General features: G+C 32.9%; 1 protein-coding gene across 1 annotated transcript; it reads left to right on the forward strand.

Annotated features, from left to right (window-relative positions):
- The first annotated feature begins 17,855 nt into the window (after nucleotides 1–17,855).
- Nucleotides 17,856–19,462, forward strand: LOC149549478 (C4-beta,C20-epoxidase-like). Its single transcript, XM_089794920.1, has 3 exons — nucleotides 17,856–18,583; nucleotides 18,669–18,996; nucleotides 19,085–19,462. The coding sequence occupies exons 1-3, from the start codon at nucleotides 18,195–18,197 to the stop codon at nucleotides 19,358–19,360; spliced, it is 993 nt and encodes a 330-aa protein (XP_089651046.1). The 5' UTR covers nucleotides 17,856–18,194; the 3' UTR covers nucleotides 19,361–19,462.
- Nucleotides 19,463–19,736: the final 274 nt, after the last annotated feature.

Raw genomic sequence — 19,736 nt, forward strand, 5'->3', positions numbered from 1 at the left:
AAAGGTGATTGAATATATTCCCCCTCCTCAATATTGTATCATAGAGATATGATACCATCTTAAGTAAAATAAAAACAAAGATAACCAACTTTAATGCCAAGGACATATCCTTTAGGTGAAAATATACATAAAACCTTATCTAAACATGAATAACTCTTTTTAAAACCAAGAAAGAGATAATTATAAAAAGGTATCTTGAAACAAGTATATTTTTCGAAGACATCAACCTCTAGGATTAGTTCTTGAAGCAAAAAAATAGCATCTTTAAAAAAAATGAGGGGAAGGAGAATAAGAATTCACATTTTCCCCTCACATTGCTAGGTATGTTGGTACTCTCAATTTCCTAGAGAATACCATGTTAAAATATTGTTGAAGGTGCCATATTTGTGATTTTCAGAATTAGTGCCCCCACAAAAATCACATGAGCTATATCAGGTGAAGTGTTCCTTACCCACCTTTTTTCCATCCCATGTGTGCTTTTGTGTCTATAGATTGTAGATTAAAGTTATTTTTGAAGGTGTCATTTGTAGCTTCTCTTAATCTGCATTAATGTCAAAGTGTCAAACTATTTTAGTACGCCTACTCTACAATTAAATATTTCAGTCCATATCGAGTGCCATGGCCTATCATATTAGGGGTGCGCTCATTATGCATCAAACATCTTAGTTTATAGTTTTGAGTCCCCTACTGTTAGTTTTGACCCACTTTGCATCTGCCTAATTGAAAGGGTTATATGTAAATCTACACTCTACAATTATTCTAAATTTCAATTCACCTATTTTAATGTCTTTAATTTTGAGGCTTGTGATTGATGAGTGTGAAGTAGTTTTATCTCTATATTATAAAATTCAAAAAGTCCCACTATGCCCATTTTAGGTCCAACTAAGTTCATTTCCCCTATTTTTCATGCAACTCTGAATTGGATTTAGTTTCTAGTTTTGAGTCACCTAATAGTAATTTAGACCCACTTCGTATCTACCTAGTTGAAAAGGTCATATGCAAATCTACTCTCTACAATTATTCTAAACTTTAATTCACCTATTTTAAGGTCTTCAATTTTGAGTCTTGTGATTGAAGTGTGAAGCAGTTATATCTCTATATTATAAAATTCAAAAAGTCCCACTATGTCCATTTTTAGGTCCAACTAAATTCATTTCCCCTATTTCTCATGCCAACTCTAAATTTGATTTATTCTAATTTATTTTATTGCAAAGTGAAACATTTCTGAGTAGCCCATTTTTTCTACTTATAAAATGTTCCCAATTGATTGTCTCAATTTTGAAATTATATCCTTGTAATCTCCATGTCAAAAAGAAATAATTCTCCAAGTTCTCTAAGTGTCCATTTGATAAGTGTTTCAAGTAAATTCTAGATGTAATTTATATTGAATTTCTACATAAATTTTAGTTACACAAATATAAATTTCCAAGTTGAAGCTTTGGTATCTTTTGATCTATAGATTGTTAAGAGATAAAGATGGTTGATATATTGTTTGTAATGCCCCACCCGGAGATCCTTGGAACAAGGATTCAATACAAGCCAATATATTATTTTTTTACAAGTATGAATGCACATGACAACATCATACAAGGATCACAAAGATCACAATGGAAGACTTCACCAACAACCCCAACAAGAAAATGATCTGCAAATACCACTACCTAATTGACATGACCAAATTGAAGAACAAAAACCAAAGACAATATTAAAACACCAAATCTTCGATCTTTCAAAGCATGAAACCACTAGCATTCCTAAGGGGTACTCAAAAGTCCAAATTGTGATCTCCAAAAAACAATGGAGATGCCCCCTATTTTTCATGCAAGATAATTTATAGCTGATAGTCTTGCATGAGGAAGTACCTCTTTGTGCAAGAAATTGTACTAAGCCATGCGAGGAATCACCATCTCGCATGAGGAAGTGTTGAGTTTAGTAGCCAAAAAGCACTGCATTGGTGTTGAGGTTTGCATGAGGAAGTGCAATAAGTCATGCGAGGAAACGCAAAGAACCATGTGCAACTTCCACATGCTCACATGAGAAAGTACAATCTCACATGAGAAACCATAGCAACATACTAGAAAAAAAAAGTAATAAACAAATAGAAAGGAAAGTTCCTCCACATCGAGGAGTATTGAATCGTACCAAATCCACAATTGAGGCATAGACACTTGAGCATAATATTTGAAAGACAGAAACTTCATCTAACCATCTAACATAGTAGTGAAGGAAAAGAATTGAAAGCAACATCGCAAAGTATTGGAACAACAAACTAAGTGTGTGGTTCCTCCTAACTATAATAGCATCATGAGACCTTGAAAGTCCTAGCCATCTCCCATGCTTAACATCCCAAACTGCCAACTAGATAGTTAGAGTTGTCTTATGAGGACATCACTACTAAAGTGTAATAACATCATAAGAACAAGAAATCTAAGATGCTAATCCAATAAGCAATAGATACTCCAACTAAGAAAATAACATCATCTAATCATATGCTAAACATCATAATAAGGGAATGCATCAAATAAACTAACATCATCTAAACATGATATCCAAGCATTCCAATGAAAGCATGAAACACAATAAAGCATGCTTTGGAACTTGAAGTATCAAGTGAAAAAATCAAGCAATAGTCACAGTAGGACAATAAACTATCTTTGTACACTAGTCCCCAGTAGTGGTGTAGGTAGCTATGCCTTCCAACCACATGAAACACATAGGTCTACTCTCATCATGCTAATGGAGATAATGATCCAACCACAAACACACATAAAACTAACATCCATGGCTAACACTCATGTTAGATAGTAATGATGACTAAAATTAAGATCAAGAGACAATGCAAGTACTACAACTTCTAATCAAACACTCAATGGGTTACTATGTAGGGGCTGACATCATGGAGAGTTGCTTAGCATCGAAAAGCCGAAGCTAGAATTTGTAGCTCACACTTACCAATAGAAGGAGCACAAGCCAGAACCTTTTTAATTATCTTAGTTTTATTACCACCCAGTATTTTATTTAGTTATCACTTGATTAAAACTTCAACATGCCAACCCATGGGAAATAGTCACCAGGTTGCAAAGATAGAAGCCCCCTCCATATGCTACCCTACCCTACCCATGCTCATCCAATGATGAGTGCCCGTAGGCATACATATTCCCAACCCAACCCCAAATGATCATGACTCCACCGAAATACAAATAGGAGATTGGACCTCATAAGTCACCCAAAAAATGCATGCATATGTGCTTGTGTATGGCACACCACCAACATGAGATCATAACACAAGGAATGGATGACAACACAAGCAAAATATCACTCAACTAAAACAAAGCTTAGGAGGACGAATTCTACATGAATCCCAAATGACAATAAAACCATACATCATGAACTCACTCAATTGACCTCAATCTAGGAGTATGGAATCTACATGAATCCCAATGATGAAACAAGACCAATCATCATGAACTCACTCATGTGGCCTCCATCTGGGAGTATGGATTCTATGTAAATCCTAGTGTCCACAAAATAAAAACAAGGGTCCAAAAGAAACAATAACACCAAGTATAAAATCATTCAATTGAAGACAATGTTGGGAGTATAGATGTGGCATGCACCCTAATGCAACAATGGTATGACTAATATCCCATAGATAATCCAAGTCCATGACCAACACCATGCCAAGAAAACCTGAGAAAAATGGGTGGCACAAAAAATTGAGGCAAAAAGCCTCAAAACTCAAAAACTTTGAAATTAAAGCACATTTGGTCTTATGGAAAAAAAGCCACAAATATCATATAAAATTTGTATTTGAAGTCTATATGAAAAAATGACTAGCATAACAATGCAAAAACCCAAACCCTCATCTAAGAAAACAAGGAAATGCTCATACCCGCCCAATTGGGCAGAACTAGCAAACAAAAATGGAGGAGAACACTAGTTCTTAGCCTCCTAACAAATGGCTACCAAAAATAGAAGTAGAAAATAGAGCTAAAACAATAAAATGGGAGACCCCTATCTCACAGCCAAAATGGCAGGAAGGGAATCTGAATCATAAAATAAAAATCTCGTAGAAGTAGCCAAAAATTGTGGCAATCCACGGTCTCCCTATGCTAGATCCAATGAGATCAATATCATGATGATCCCACAATAAAAAGAACATTAATTCCTCATCAAGAGGATTTTGGGTGTTACTCTCAAACTTTCTAATTTAAAAGTGAGAAGTGAGCAATTAATTTCCTCTTTTGATACTTATTCACTTTTCTAGTGAATAATTGGTTAGGTTAAATAACTAGCCAACCTAGTTGAACCCCGAATCCACCCAAACAAAAGCAAGCTATTCCAACTAATTGGAATTCATTTATGGAAAAGTTACCAGAAATTAAAATTAATTAAAATAAATCCTGAAAAACCCAAAAACCAAAATCATAGAATCCTTAACAATTTCATCACAATGTAAACCTCTAAATGTACAAACATATTCATAGGTCCAATCACATAATGCAAATGAGTCTGGATTTATTAAATCACTAAAAGGTTTAATTAAAATACTTAAATAAGATACATCGACCATATAGGGATGACATTAGTAAAATATGGATAGTTGAATCACTAACTCCATGTGCCACTGTCAAAGATATAAATCATGCACACTGAAACACATGATCAAGTGCAATTGCATATAATAACATAGCAGAATCAATAAATGCATTAAATACCCAATTTAACCATTTACTCAAATATAGTGAAATAATCCATTTACATCACTCATGTTCACATAAAGCATAACAAAGCAACAATGAAGAAAATAACCATAGCATTAAATCCACATCTAACATAACCAGAGATATGTCCAAATACTGGATAACTAGATATCATCACAAAACATCCTATCATCTCAAAAGAAAGCATCATCATGTAGATATGATCAACTATGTTCAACATATTAATCTAACATGGACAATTTATTTCTAATTATTTGAGCATTTAATAATGGTTTTTTAAACAACATGAAAAGGTACTTAAAACACATAACTGAACATAGTCATAGACATGACTAACCATTGCTACATGAACCTAGTCCAGTGTAGCAAGGTAATAGTACATAGTACAATCTCTGCACACATCTTAGGGTAATCACAAAACAACATCATTATACCACATCAATCTTGGTAACCATTGGCACAAACCTCAATGAAACCATCTAACACATCATAAACTCATAAGTCAGCCATAAGGAAAATCAAAGCAACTAATACAGTAATGTAAATCCAATCACCTTAAGAATGTAGACCACTTATGGTCCCAAACATGATCACTTCACACAAAAATATCAACAAGGTTGCATCCATCAAGATGACTTACGAAAATCGAATGGGAGAGGCACTACAATGTCAATGTCTAAATGAGCCAATCTGCAAGTTTTCAGCACATTGAGATCTCATCTATTATTTTTACTAGAGAAAAATGGAATGCTAGTTGTTTGTTATTCAATCTAGTTACAAGGCCAAATGAAGGATGTTTGTTCAAAGGTCAATATCTTTAGACCCAAGGATCACCATGAAATTATGCTTTACATAATTAACATTTGTGAATTAAAGAAGATATTGTGTAAAGCGTCAAGCCCCAGTTATGTGATTTGATAAGTTTTTGTGGCTTGTGAATTGAATTATTTCCTTCAATTAGATGCTTTGCAAGAATGTTTAAATTGAGAGTTTCATGGACCAATTTTTGATCAAATGAGTTTCTATTACATGTAGTTGGTCTAGGGATATGTTGAGGGACCAATAAGGGTACTCAATATCATAGATGCAGATACCCACAAAATTGAAAAGTTAAATGGGAAAGGCTTGCATAGGTTTGCAAAGAAATATAAAACTAACCAAAATAAAGATTATTGCATAGAATTCAATGCAAAAATCATAGTTTATTTTCCTTTCTTTGGACTTTCCATGGTAAATTATATTACACAAGAAATAGCCTTTATTTGTGCTAGAGGAATCAAGATAAAAATATTATACCTTTACAACAGTTGGAGTTCTTTATTCAAATAGAATCATTTCAAGTTGGTAACCATCTTTCCCATCACACATACCCATTGAAGGTTTCAATGGATAACACTTCTAGTGGAACTTTTATAATCTAATGGAAAAGTAAAGAAAATAGTCTTGATTCTATGGTTAAAGAAGGCATAAATCACATCTATGAACTTTCACATGAGCTTACATTCTACTTTGGTGAAATATAGTGGCAACACATGGAAACCTCTATAAATTATCTCAAGTGTGTTACTGTAAGATTAGCACCCTTACGTCTCAAATTTGAAGACGAGATGAGTTTTTTATTTGGTGGACAACATAGAAAGAGTGACTTGGACCTTTTGGAGGGTAGCAACCTTGGTACAAAACTTTGTTACTTGGCTAATAAAATATGGCATGAACTAAGTTAAGGGTCATTTTGTTGATCCTTAGACTATTGAATTTGTCAAGAACCCACTTAAAATTTAGCCACACTTCTTAAAGTTTATGAACATCATGGGTAGTTATAGAAGTTAGCCATCTCATGTTGTCATAAGGATGATTGGTACTCCTTGTCACAAAATATCCTTCTCAAGAAGGGTTTCAAGGAGATTTATTTTATATAGAGAAATATTTGAAGTAAAGAAAGAATCTCAAGCACCCCTTGTTAAAATTACAATGCTTCAACAGTTAGAGAGTTAGAAAATAAAATAAATTGGATTGTAGTTGTGTTTAAGATAGATATTAATAAGTCCCAGTTAGATGTATAGTAAGCCACAAGTTTAGTATCTTTTTTTTAAATCTGTTGTTCTATTTTTCTAGTACCTCTATCCATGCATTTTTACAACAAATAAGTTTCATGTCAAATCTATACATTTAGATTCCTAGAGCATTTGATCCATTCACTAATGTAAATGTTGAAGATTTAGGTGTAGATCCAAAGAGTGTATCCATGTGTTCTTACAATAGCCAAATGAAAGAAAGAGTTTAAGAATTGTACAAGGTTTAAAGAAAAAATTCAATTACAATAAGATTATTAAATATCTAAAGAAAGATTTAAGTTATATTGGAACTATCGTGTAGGATTCGTAACTTAGGAAACATTTCAAATTTCCAAGTATGAGCAACAATCTGTGGCAAAATTCAAGGAATTTTTTAAAAATAAAATCTTCTTCAATTTCTTCTATGCAATGAGAAAAGGAAAGTGGCATGGTAGAGGTTTTAAAATGCCTATGTAACAGGTCATTGGATGACCAACTTGAAGTTGTGATGGGACAGATCATAGGCATTTTCACAATGTGGTTTTGTGTAGGGGAAAATAAAGTGTATGATAGAGAACTTTTGTATTTTCATATTAATTCAGTCATAAGGCATAGTGCCAAAAAATGTGAATGACATTTTGGTAGGAGGAGGGTGTACACACATGTGTGAGGGCCCATCATTGATGACTTGGGTAACTTGAGTTTGGATGCTAACATGGAAGCACAAGAAGGATATTTTAACCTGTGTAGCTAGTGATTGGTGTTGACATGGCCAATATGTAGGTTCTAAAAGTGTGACATATCCCTTATTGAACCCCATTTTGTAACTTCCTTAGACACTTCATTTATACTATTGGTCATTTGTTCAAGTGTATCAATGAGGGTTCTATGATGATCAAGATAATAGAACCTCAAATTGTTGACCAATCATGAAATTTGTCCACTATTTTGTGTAAGGCAATTCAACAAGGTCCTCTTGTGTCAAGTTAACATGATCTAATGAAAGATGTGGAGGGTTTATAAGTGATAGTGGTTGTTGAGGGACAACAATTTGGAGATTTTGTAGTTGTGGACCATTGACTTGAGGGTTTTATAATTGTCCTCCATCAACTTGGGGGTTTTGTGATTGTTCATGCAAAGAATCTTCATAGTTTGATTGTGTTATTTGTGGAGGAGGTGGTCTTTCATCTCTTTTGAATTTTCTAGGATTGTTTTAAGCATATCATATAAAATTTATGTAAAAAAATAAAAAATTGAAACCTTGCTTTAACACAAAATGTAAAAAAAATTGATAAAATTGTAATCTTACCTTTTTTATGAGGCACCATTGTTGAAAATAAATGAAAATGGTGCTAATTATCTTATTTTTTCAAAAAACAATCAATTTATTGGTGTTTTACACCTCTCCTTGTTATTGGTTTGAGGTTTTGGGCATTGGAAATGGCCAAAATCATGACCATTTTAAAAATATATAAGTTCTTTGAAACAAGATCAGTTTTGAAGAATATTTTTGTTCTTTAGAACTTTATTTAATTTTGGAGAACATTTTAGTTCTTTAAAATTTGATTGGGTTTTGAAGAACTTCAAAACCTAACTAGGTTTTCTTTTATATTATGTTTTGTTGGACTTGGTTACCAAGCCTAGTTGCTCTTAGAAATATTTCCTGACTTGGTCAAGTTATTAATTTATGATTTTTGGGGGATGTGTCCACTTTTCTATCTACCATCTTGATGTATACACCCAACATACATATTGAAGCATGACACCAATTTGCAACATATGGCAACTCAAGGGACTTGAGTTTTGCCTAAACTAGGAAGTGTGATGCAGGGAATGGATAAATTGTTAATCTTCTCCAATCACTGTAATAAATCCTTGTGAAGGATATTGAATTTATTCAACATGTTTTTGTAATAAGGTATTTTGACCTAATTGGTTGTATTGGCCTAGTTGTTCCTAAGCATGAAATTATGTTCAAAATAGGTCAAACCCTTGCAAACCTTCCCAAATGAAGTATCTTATAGTCACTAAAATTCTCTTTGAATTTTATTAGGGATGTGACAAATATAGAAAATGCATTAAAGATTTAAAAGTTGCTCCAAAGTTGTAATGATGTCAAAGTGCAACTTTGACAACTTTCATAACAACCTGAATCAGTTGTATACCAACAGTTCAAAATTTATTTGGGACAAATGGAGGGAGGATGTTTAAAGGCCTTGGCTTCAATATCACATGTAATGATGGAGTTTTGCATCAATAAGAAGTGATTGTACTGTTTGATTATTACTTTTCCTATTTTTTCATTATTTCTTGTAATTATACAGATGTACTATGATTGGGAAATTGGACCAATGAACATGGATGGATAGTCTAGTGAGTTAGGTTTTTATTTCACTTGGTTTGAAGAGATTTGGTGACCATTAGAGTGAAAACTAAGAAAATTAGAGAAAAAATGGTTCAAGAAAGTAGCCCAACTGAGGGTTTTGGATCTTCATGGCCCTAACTAGCATTCCACTATAGGACATGGCCAATTTTGGGGGAATGATACAAACACATGTACTCTAAAAAATTCACTTGGTTTTGTAACAAACAAGATAGTCTATAAATTTTGTTGTAAATCCTTGGGCTTGGCATTTGGGATGTGATGAGCTTGACATAGAAGGAAAAGTGTGTTACAGAGAAGGTAAGGGTGTGTGGGAATAAAAAAATGGTTGATTTAGTTTCCTTAGGCATGGGTAGGACTAGAAAATTTGATAACTTTCCTTGAACTGGAGTTTGAACAAACCCTCATGTATTAAGCCTAATAGGCTTATTTCAACTCAGGATAGTTGACCTAGTCAAACAAAGAACCCACATCAAATTTTGTGATATTTCATAGGAATTCCAAATGGGTATCTAGAACCATTATCTACTTGGCCCTTGTTAAGGAGTTTTGGGAGATGGAGTCAAATTAGTTAGCTTGGAGGGCTAATTATTTTAGGTCTCTTTCCAAGACTATTTGAATAAAGTATACTATGGATCCTCATTGAAACCATCAAGTGGGTCATTGGGGTAGAATGACTCATGTGAATATGAGAGCACACCTATACTGACTTCTAATGCTTTGGTAGTGAAACCCTTGGTTTCAAGTTAAGGTGGTTTCTTAAGAAGGTCATAGGGGATAGGGTTTTGATTTTAGAAGTTGTATACCCTAGTGGAATTTAGATTTCTCAAATTGAGAGAGGCCATTCGGAAGGATCTAGAGAAAGGATAAAGTGTAGACATATTCTTGGAAAGGTTGGTGATGAAAGGACCATTGGGTTGGTGCCTAGAATAATCCCTATTTGGAGGAGTCCCCAAGGATTCTTGAAGGAAAATTTGTCACTTTGCATCAGAGGGTCTCCTCAAAAATCAACTCTCCTTATCCAAACCTTTTTTCTCCACAAGAGGAGAGGAACCCATCTATATTGGGTCAAAACAAAAAGAGATGGATTGAAAAAGGAAACTAGCTCCACTCAAACCCTCATTCTAGTAGCAAGAGGAGAAAAATTTAAAGACCAACTTCCAGCCTCTCTAAATAGATAATTCTCCACATCCATTGAAGAATCCCCCACCTAAATAGGATAAGAAGAAGATGAAGAAAGAGAAAAATAGAGAAGAAACCAAATCTCAAATTAAAAAAAACTTTCCAACCTCTATAGGAAAGTGTTTCATCTCTCAAGGAGATTCTTGGAGAAGGAAAGAAGTAAATGATACAACCATATGCATTCAGAAAGTCCCAAATTCAAAGAAAGAGTGCTAGAACTCATCACACAAATGAAGAACCACCATTTAATATACTAAATATAAGGAGTAAGTCTTGGATAGAAGAGCCCAAGAAACATTTCCAAATAAAATTACCCATAATTGAGAATCTCACAAAAAAGGAGAAAAGAGAAAGGAAGAAACCCCATCCCAAAAAATATCTCTGAAATCCAACATTAGGCATTGTAGGAATGACAACCAAAGTAGGAGAGATCCACTTTTTCCACACCAAAGAATCAACCCAGCTCGTTAGACTTCCCAAGAATTTGAACAACCTAACAATTGAAGAAACACACAATGAGATAGGGGAAGCCATAAAAGAAACCACCAAGGCTAGACTCACAATATTTTCTCAAAGAACTAAGGATAATAAATCCCTAAATCATTGAAACCCTACCACTACTCTCACAATAAGACATAAGCACCATAAATGCAAACATAAGTCTCCCAAATGAGAAAGAAATGGAGGTAACACAAGCCAAATGGGACCAATAAGTGCCTACCAAAATTGACAAATCATGACAAGAAGGGGTACCATCCCAGCCATGGCCATTAAGCATAGAAAGGGGGAACATGAACTAGAAAAAATGCAGATAGAAAAGTTTTGATTTGAAACCCCCACATATAGAAATAGTCCTCCAAAATCAGTCCAATGAAGAGCAATCAACCACAACACCTACATTTGGGTCATGTTCTTCATCCTCTTATGTAGAGTTACCCATTGCACCTCTATTTCCAACTAAAACCCTACTACCATAAACATGGGCACTCTAATCCCCACTCCTCATTTCAAATTCTACACTTATGTGAAAAGTGTTAATCTATGGTAAATTGTTATCAAGATCTAGTTGTTTGGTTTTTTAGTCAAACTCATTGACTCATGTTTTATGAGTGGCAATTCTCAAGAACCCATCATGACAATGAATGGATCACTTAGCACTCGTTTCATCTAGGTGATGTTCATAGGGATGAAGCAACAAGTCTTCCTATAAGGCCACCCATCCATATATTGATAAAGTGTAAGTGCACTTAACTATAGAGTTCCTCTAAGGTTGTACACACTTCTAGCTTACAACCTCATTTACAAAACCTTCATAAATTATTATGCCTTATGAACGATTCATTATATAGTCTCTTTAGTTCATCAATCGATAAGTAGGAGGTATTTTCCACAACAAGTTAGATTACAATATTGCTATTAGGATTCAAGTGTGTAGTTTTCAAGTCAAACACATTAGCTTATGTTTAATGAACTTAGTAATTCACAAGAACCCAATTGATGTGAGAATGAATGAAACACTTCATACTCATTACATCTAGATGATTATCATAGAGGTGAAACATCAAACCCTCCCAAGTTATCATCCATCCTAGTATTGCTCTAGCTTAAGTGTGAATAACCATGAAGTCTTCTCCAAGGCTAAAATGACTTAGCTTGCAATTATATTTTCAAAACCATCAACAAGTATTGTGCCTTATGAACTATTCATTATTGAAACCCATATGCTCACAATTGATATGTGGGAGGTATTTTCTACAACAAGACAAATTGCAATATTGCTATTAGGATTAATTGTGTAGTTTAAAGTTGAACTTATTGACCCATGTTTTATGAGTAGTGATTCACAAGAACCCATCTCCGATGAGAATGAATGGAACACTAAGAACTCATTGCATCTAGGTGATGCTTATAGGGGTAAAGAATTGGGCCTTCTCGAGAGGTCACCCATCTTAGTACCTCTGACTCGATGTAATGTCCCCTTTTAGGACATTCGATATTTTCCTCTCGAATTGTATATATTTGATAGTATTTCGTATGATCCCCCTTCAATATTTGAATCTATCTATCTATCTATCTATCTATCTATCTATCTATCTATCTATCTATATATATATATATATATGTATATATCTATATATATATATATATGTATATATCTATATATATATATATGTATATATCTATATATATATATATATATATAGTTATAGTTATCATAGGGACGCGTCTTTTCATTTAATTAGATTTTATTAATAATAATAATATATAATTATATTAACTATATATTTATATTAATTATATATTTATATTAATAAACTTGGTTATATTAATTAATATCATATGCTATATTATATTAATAATTATATTATAACATATATTATTTTAATAATATATTAACTATTATATTATATTATATTATAATAATTTATTAATATAGTATTGGTATATAAAAGTATATCTTTAATCATAATATCTTTATTTATTAGATTATTATTTTATTCTTATTTATATTTCTAGTATAATATGATATTATTATATAATTATAATATAATATAATATCTGTAAATATAATATAATTATAAAATATTATATGATTATAATATAATATAGTATTATTTATGAATATTATTTTAATATAATACTTTATAATATAATATTACTTATAAATATTATTACTTAGTATTACTTTATATACAATACTTATTTAAATTATATGTCAAAATGGGGATATCACAGTCCTCCCCTCTCGTTCTTGTCCTCAAGCAAAATCATTCATACACAAACTTGTCATAGACACAAAACATACTTGCATTCAAAATACCAAAATAATTTATGAAATATACATGAATGAAAACACGAAGCATACATGATGTAGATAGATGGAAACACAAAGCAAACATGGTGTAGACAAATGAAGACATGAAGCAACCACGATGAAAACACGAAGCAAACACAGTGCAGACAAATGCAGACATGAAGCAAACACGACGTAGACAGATGAAGACACATGTTATGCAATTCCTTGATTGTGAACCTGCAACAACAAAATCATTAGTACACATTTATATATAAACTTTCCCTTTTAGGATTTCCTTATATCAATGCCCTGACTTGTCAAAAAAATTCATCATTTTCTAAGTACAGGAGGAGAAACTATAATAGGGTGCCATGTTACCCAATCATGGGCCTCACTGTTCTCCCTCATTATTGTTATCTCTCTCCAATCATCATTTCCAAGTTAGTGCTTTTATATGATGTACCCTGGGATATTCACTCCATTGTAGGCCTTACCCAGTACCCGTAGGCCTTACCCAGTACCTCGAGTGGCGTCACCCAACCCATTCCACTGCAGGCCTTATCTTATCTTAGAAGATCATGATCTTATTTATTTAATAGTTTTAGGATTTAAATCATCAATTTAAGACACTTCCCTTCTTTTATATATATATTCCCAAATATTTCATCAATAATCATAATAATAAATTGATTAAATATAGATTATTCCCATACCATATATTATATTCAATGGTCATATTCAATTTAAATGTAAATCATTCCAAAATAATGATCAAATAAATATAAACCATTCCTACTATATTCAAGTCCATTATATTTCATGTTTAATAATCATTTTGATTATGGGACCTACTCTACATTATTATAGTAGAGGAACATTATTTACCTGATCCCCAATGAATGAATGCTACAAGCAATGTTGTTGATAGTACAGATGTCCAACCTCCTTCAATTGTAACACCCTTTCTTTAACACACTGAATATCTTTGAAAATGGACTTATTACTAAACTGTGTATGGCATTCATTGTTGGTCCAATCTCTTTTTAGTGGGATCCAGATGACCGTGCAATGTAAATGATTAAACTTCTTATTCATTTGGATCAATGCTTTGACTGAGTCTATGGTACACTTGATATTTACCCTATATGTTTACCTTAATGCATGTGTTTGATGCTTATAGTTTCAGCATTAGGGTGACCTTGTTTTATGTTACCAACCTTGCATTTTCCCAGGGGAATTCTTATTATTTAATCCCTATCTCCGTGCCTAAATGCCTTAAGTGGAAGCCACGTAGTTTGTCAGTGAGTATGCAGAGTGGAAATGTTTATATTTGTTCCCTCCGCTTTAATTCATATGTAGTACTGGATGCAGTGGGTGGTGACGGCCTTGATGGTTTGGATTCTCAACGCTTGCAGCTCTAAGTCAAATAGAAATTTGTATAGAAGAATGATTGTACTGATTAAAATGAAACAATAATACATAAGAGGAGAATAGCTGCACCACAGCAAAAGGCTATAGAAATTAGAGACAATGGATGGAAGGCAAGTTTTTGAAATGAAGATGTCAATTCACTTTGCAGCTTCAACCTCATTGACGCTTTCCTTTATTTTTTCAAAAATTTTAGTCTATGATACTCTACTACTTAAAGTTTCATTTCACAGTAGTTTTGTATTAAATACTAGCAATTACGGCAGGTAGTCAGCTGCAAATATTTTTTGGGCAGTCCACTCTATTGATATCTGACCTTTTATTAATAAATGTATTCATCAGAACTTTTCCCAGGAGTAAAAGTCCCGTTTAGGGAATTTTATGGATTTTGCCTAAATTTTAAAATTTCATTATATCTTCATCTGATGTTTCTTTTCACCTATTCCATAAGTTTTACCCATCACTCTTTAATGCCAGGAAGAATGGCTTTCAATCATAAGAGAAAAAGCTTCCTTGCCAAATCATTACACAGTCGTGTATATAAATTATTATGTTTTCTCGCCAAGTCCATTCCAATAGCGTGATTGATTCACAAAAAAATTGTTTATGTTCTTATGTTTTACCGATATTTTGTTGCTGATTCACCGAACAACAAATACTCTTCGCTCACAATTTTTAGTCCAGCCTTTTATTGTTGTGAAGGACAAAGTCACCGGTTTACTTTTACTTTGTGTTTCATTGAATATGTTATGTCATTGCTCTTGATCTTAATGCGCTAACCCTAATATATATTATCATTTACCAACATGGAATTTGTACGACTTCATTGGGAAATATCTAGGTTGATTGATCACACAATTTATTTCCCTTAACTCTGTATAACACTTGTTGAGCTTTAGTATTTATTGGTTGGATGTTTTCTTTCCAAAATTTCAATTATCATGTTCTCACAATTCCTGTGTTAACAATAGTATGCATTGATTGTTTTATGTTTTTGTGAAGACTTCTATAGTTGCAGAGATAACCAACATAGCCTAATATAATATGAATGTCAAAGTAATCTAAATGATACTCTTTACTGGCAGTTATAGATTATTTGTCTGGATTTTATCCTATTTAACATCGTTTAGAACAATATAGAAAATAGTAGGTGCTATTTCAAATTAGGGCGCCCATATCATGGGTGACTTCCATAAAGTCTTAACATATTTATTCATATCTCTTACGTCATTGTTATTGGTGGCATGCTGGTGATAAGCGACATACCATCTGAAAATCGTTGGAGACTAAGATAATTAGTTGTATCCGAGTGTGGTTTGTTTAACAGGCTTTTGAATGTAAACTCTTTCAAACGATACTGCATCTCACAGTCTGTTGTTTAGGCACTCATTTTTGTTTCTATTTTCTTTAGGTTGGCAAGAACATTCTCTCATACCAATTGCAGTGTTTCTTATGAGGACATTAATTTTATAATTTTGACTTTTGTTGAGACTATTGTAAATTCATTTAATATATGTTTCTTGCATATTTGTATGAAAATTCGAGCAACCATTCAATTTGAGATACCTCATATTTGTCAAATGGCCAAAACTGTTAGGTAGTGATGATATTTGACAATCGGCAAAGAGAGGTGCTTCAGTGATCACAAATGAAAAAAATTCTACTGGCAGGCTCCCAACATTATTGTCACATTGATTGTTACTCTTTTCAATTCACTGAGGCACCCTATTGAATTTTGAAATCTTTCAAATTTGTGGTATTGGGAAATATCTAACTGTCTTGACTCTAAGGGAGCATTGTTCTCCACTTTCCACAATTCTTCTTCTGCAGCTCCGTGATGATCTTTTTAGGTTGGTAGGAACATTTGTTCTCAACTTTCCACAAGTTGGCAAGAAAGATGCTCTAATACCACTTGTAATGTCCCCTTTCATGACATTCGGTATTTTCCTCTTGAATTGTATATATTTGATAGTATTTCATAAATTCTACTGGCAGGCTCCCAACATTATTGTCACATTGATTGTTACTCTTTTCAATTCACTGAGGCACCCTATTGAATTTTGAAATCTTTCAAATTTGTGGCATTGGGAAATATCTAACTGTCTCGACTCTAAGGGAGCATTGTTCTCCACTTTCCACAATTCTTCTTCTGCAGCTCCGTGATGATCTTTTTAGGTTGGTAGGAACATTTGTTCTCAACTTTCCACAAGTTGGCAAGAAAGATGCTCTAATACCACTTGTAATGTCCCCTTTCATGACATTCGGTATTTTCCTCTTGAATTGTATATATTTGATAGTATTTCATATGATCCCCCTTCAATATTTGAAACTATATATATATATATATATATATATATATCCAGTAATCATAGGACGCGTCTTTTCATTTAATTAGATTTTATTTTATTAATAATAATAATATATAATTATATTAACTATATATTTATATTAATTATATATTAATATTAATAAACTTGGTTATATTAATTAATATCATTATTTATTAGATTATTATTTCATTCATATTTATATTACTATTATAATATGATATTATTATATGATTATAATATAATATAGTATTACTTCTGAATATTATTTTAATATAATACTTTATAATATAATATTACTTATAAATATTATTACTTAATATTACTTTATATATAATACTTATTTAAATTATATGTCAAAATGGGAATATCACACTCGAGTACACTTAACCATGGAGTTTCCTCCAAGGTTAAACCCACTTAGCTTGCTACCTCTTATGCAAAACCTTCAGCAAGTATTGTATCTTTTAAACCATACAATATAGAGCTCCTTTAGCTTATCAATCGATAATTAGGAGGTATTTTCCACAAATCAAATTATGATATTTCTATCAAGATTCAACTATCTAGTTTTCGACTCAAACTCATTAACTCATGTTTCATGAGTGGTGATTTGTAATAACCCATCTCTTATGAGAATGAATGCAACACTTAGCACTCATTGCATCTAAGTGATGCTTGCAAGGGTGACTTATGAAATCTTCTTGAGAAGTCACACAGTCTAATATAAAACACAAGTAAATGAATTTGACTCAAAAAACTACATAATTGAACCTAATAACAATGTCTCAATTTGACTTGTGAAAAGTACATCTTGCTTATCAAAATAACTCACAATTATTGATTTATTTTTAAAATATTGTGTTTATAACTCCACATTATTTATATAACTCTATGATACAAACAATGAAAACAGATTAAACAATAACTATATATAACTTATGATATAAAGTTCCTAACAATGAAAACGCATAAAAAAATGGATTTGCATTTTTATATTGATTTAATCGGTAGATGGCCATAACGAATTTCTGGTCGGCACAGATTCCGCGCACAAAGATTTTTGTTTATTTACATTGGTTTACAAAAATCTATTTGTTTTAAATCGCCTTTCCCTCGGTTCGACCAGTTCTGTTGTCATATATTTCTCGACCTCATATATTTGTCTGGACAATCTTTCCAAACTGACCTGAAAATTCCAGCTGACAGACGAAATGCTATTTAAGAATCCAGATTCACACAACAATTCAAATCAACAATTTTTATTTTTAGTTTCCTGTGATTTCTCAAATTTTCACCATGCCTTCCTCGCTGCAATCTCATGTCGATCTCCCTCTGATCGACATTTCACAGTTTCAATCCGATTTTGATTATGAAACCCTAAATTCCCTTCAAAAAAACCCTGGTTTGGCGTCAGTCAGAGAAGCTTGCAAAGATTGGGGATTTTTCTCCATCACAAACCATGGAATTCCTGAAAATCTTCTTCAACAATTGGAGTTCCAGTGCCGACATATATGTTCTGTCCCGGCAGAAGACAAGCAAAGAGCCGTCAACGAAGATCCAGTCTGGAGCTACATTCGCACGGCCAAGACAGAGATCTTCACCATTTGGATACTACCAGAATCCGATTCGATTAATGAATTGTCGAAAAAGATGTGGCCAGAGGAAGGAACGCCAACAAATTTCAGGTAAGTTAGGGTTTCTGTTTCTTCATAAATTTGAAATTCAAACCCTAGCTCGTAAATAAAAATCTGATCTTTGATTGAATTTCAGCGAAACCTTCGAAAAACACTCTGTGCTTCTGCAAGATCTCGCACGGAAGATCTGTAAAATCATTCTTGCGAGTCTGGGCCTAGATGCGGAGAAATTCTATAATCTTCATTTCGAAAAATGTCCGGCTCACATACGAATAATCCATTACCTTTCTGAAGCAAAATCTGTGGGGGATGAGCTACTATTACCTCATACAGATATTGGTTGCTTTACAATTCTTTACCGGGATAACGAAAGCGGGCTTCAGGTTCGATCCAAGGAAGGGGAGTGGCTGGACATGGATCCGATCTCGAATTCATTTGTTGTCTTCATAGGGGATTCGATTAAGGTGCGAATTAACTGAGTTAAATTCCATATTTGTATATTATGATTTGAAAACAATATGAACAGAGAAAAAGATGTGTTCTTGAATGCAGGCTTGGAGTAATGGCATATATCGCAGCGGAGAGCATCGGGTTTTGTATAAAGGATGGGTAGATCGATTTTCAGTGCCATATTTTGTTCGATTTCCAGGGGATAAAAAAATTTGGGCTCCAGATGAACTTGTAGACAATCAAAATCCACGGCGTTACAGGCCTTTAATCTCATTGCAATTTGAGGAGGATTCGATGAAATACCTGAAAACGAAAGATGCAAAAGTTTCTAAGTTTTTTGAGCAATATGCAACAGTGGCAGAAAACTTGAATTCTTGAATGAAGTCACATGTTCTAGCGTTATAATTTATGCATATTTCGTTTGAAAGACAGTTAAAAAGATGTAGTTTCTTATTAGTGTAATCGTATGTAAACCAAAAACAGATGGCTGATATTATAGACTATAAAATCTTTTTTCTTTTCTTTTTTTCTAAAGACATGATTAAACAAGTGGTGCAAGCGCTAAAGTTCCTGTCTTTTATTGTACTGAGTTAATAAATTTTAAGTTTGAAATAGAATGGTAGATGGTTGGCCAACTTTTAACTTGTGAAGGCCCTTATTGTATTTAATATACTAGTAGCATAATTGTTTTGTTTATTTAAGATAGGTAGTGCTTGTAAAATATGGTGATTCTGCTATTATTATCATATATATT

Source organism: Cupressus sempervirens, chromosome 7, assembly GCF_028749045.1.
Source record: "Cupressus sempervirens isolate cs-2001-9-10 chromosome 7, ASM2874904v1, whole genome shotgun sequence".
Classification (NCBI taxonomy): domain Eukaryota; kingdom Viridiplantae; phylum Streptophyta; class Pinopsida; order Cupressales; family Cupressaceae; genus Cupressus; species Cupressus sempervirens.

Coding starts and splice junctions, on each gene's coding strand:
- LOC149549478 (XM_089794920.1), top strand. CDS start 18,195: ATGCCTTCCTCGCTGCAATCTCATGTCGATCTCCCTCTGATCGACATT. Junction 18,584..18,668: donor GGAACGCCAACAAATTTCAG/GTAAGTTAGGGT, acceptor ATTGAATTTCAG/CGAAACCTTCGAAAAACACT. Junction 18,997..19,084: donor TCATAGGGGATTCGATTAAG/GTGCGAATTAAC, acceptor TCTTGAATGCAG/GCTTGGAGTAATGGCATATA.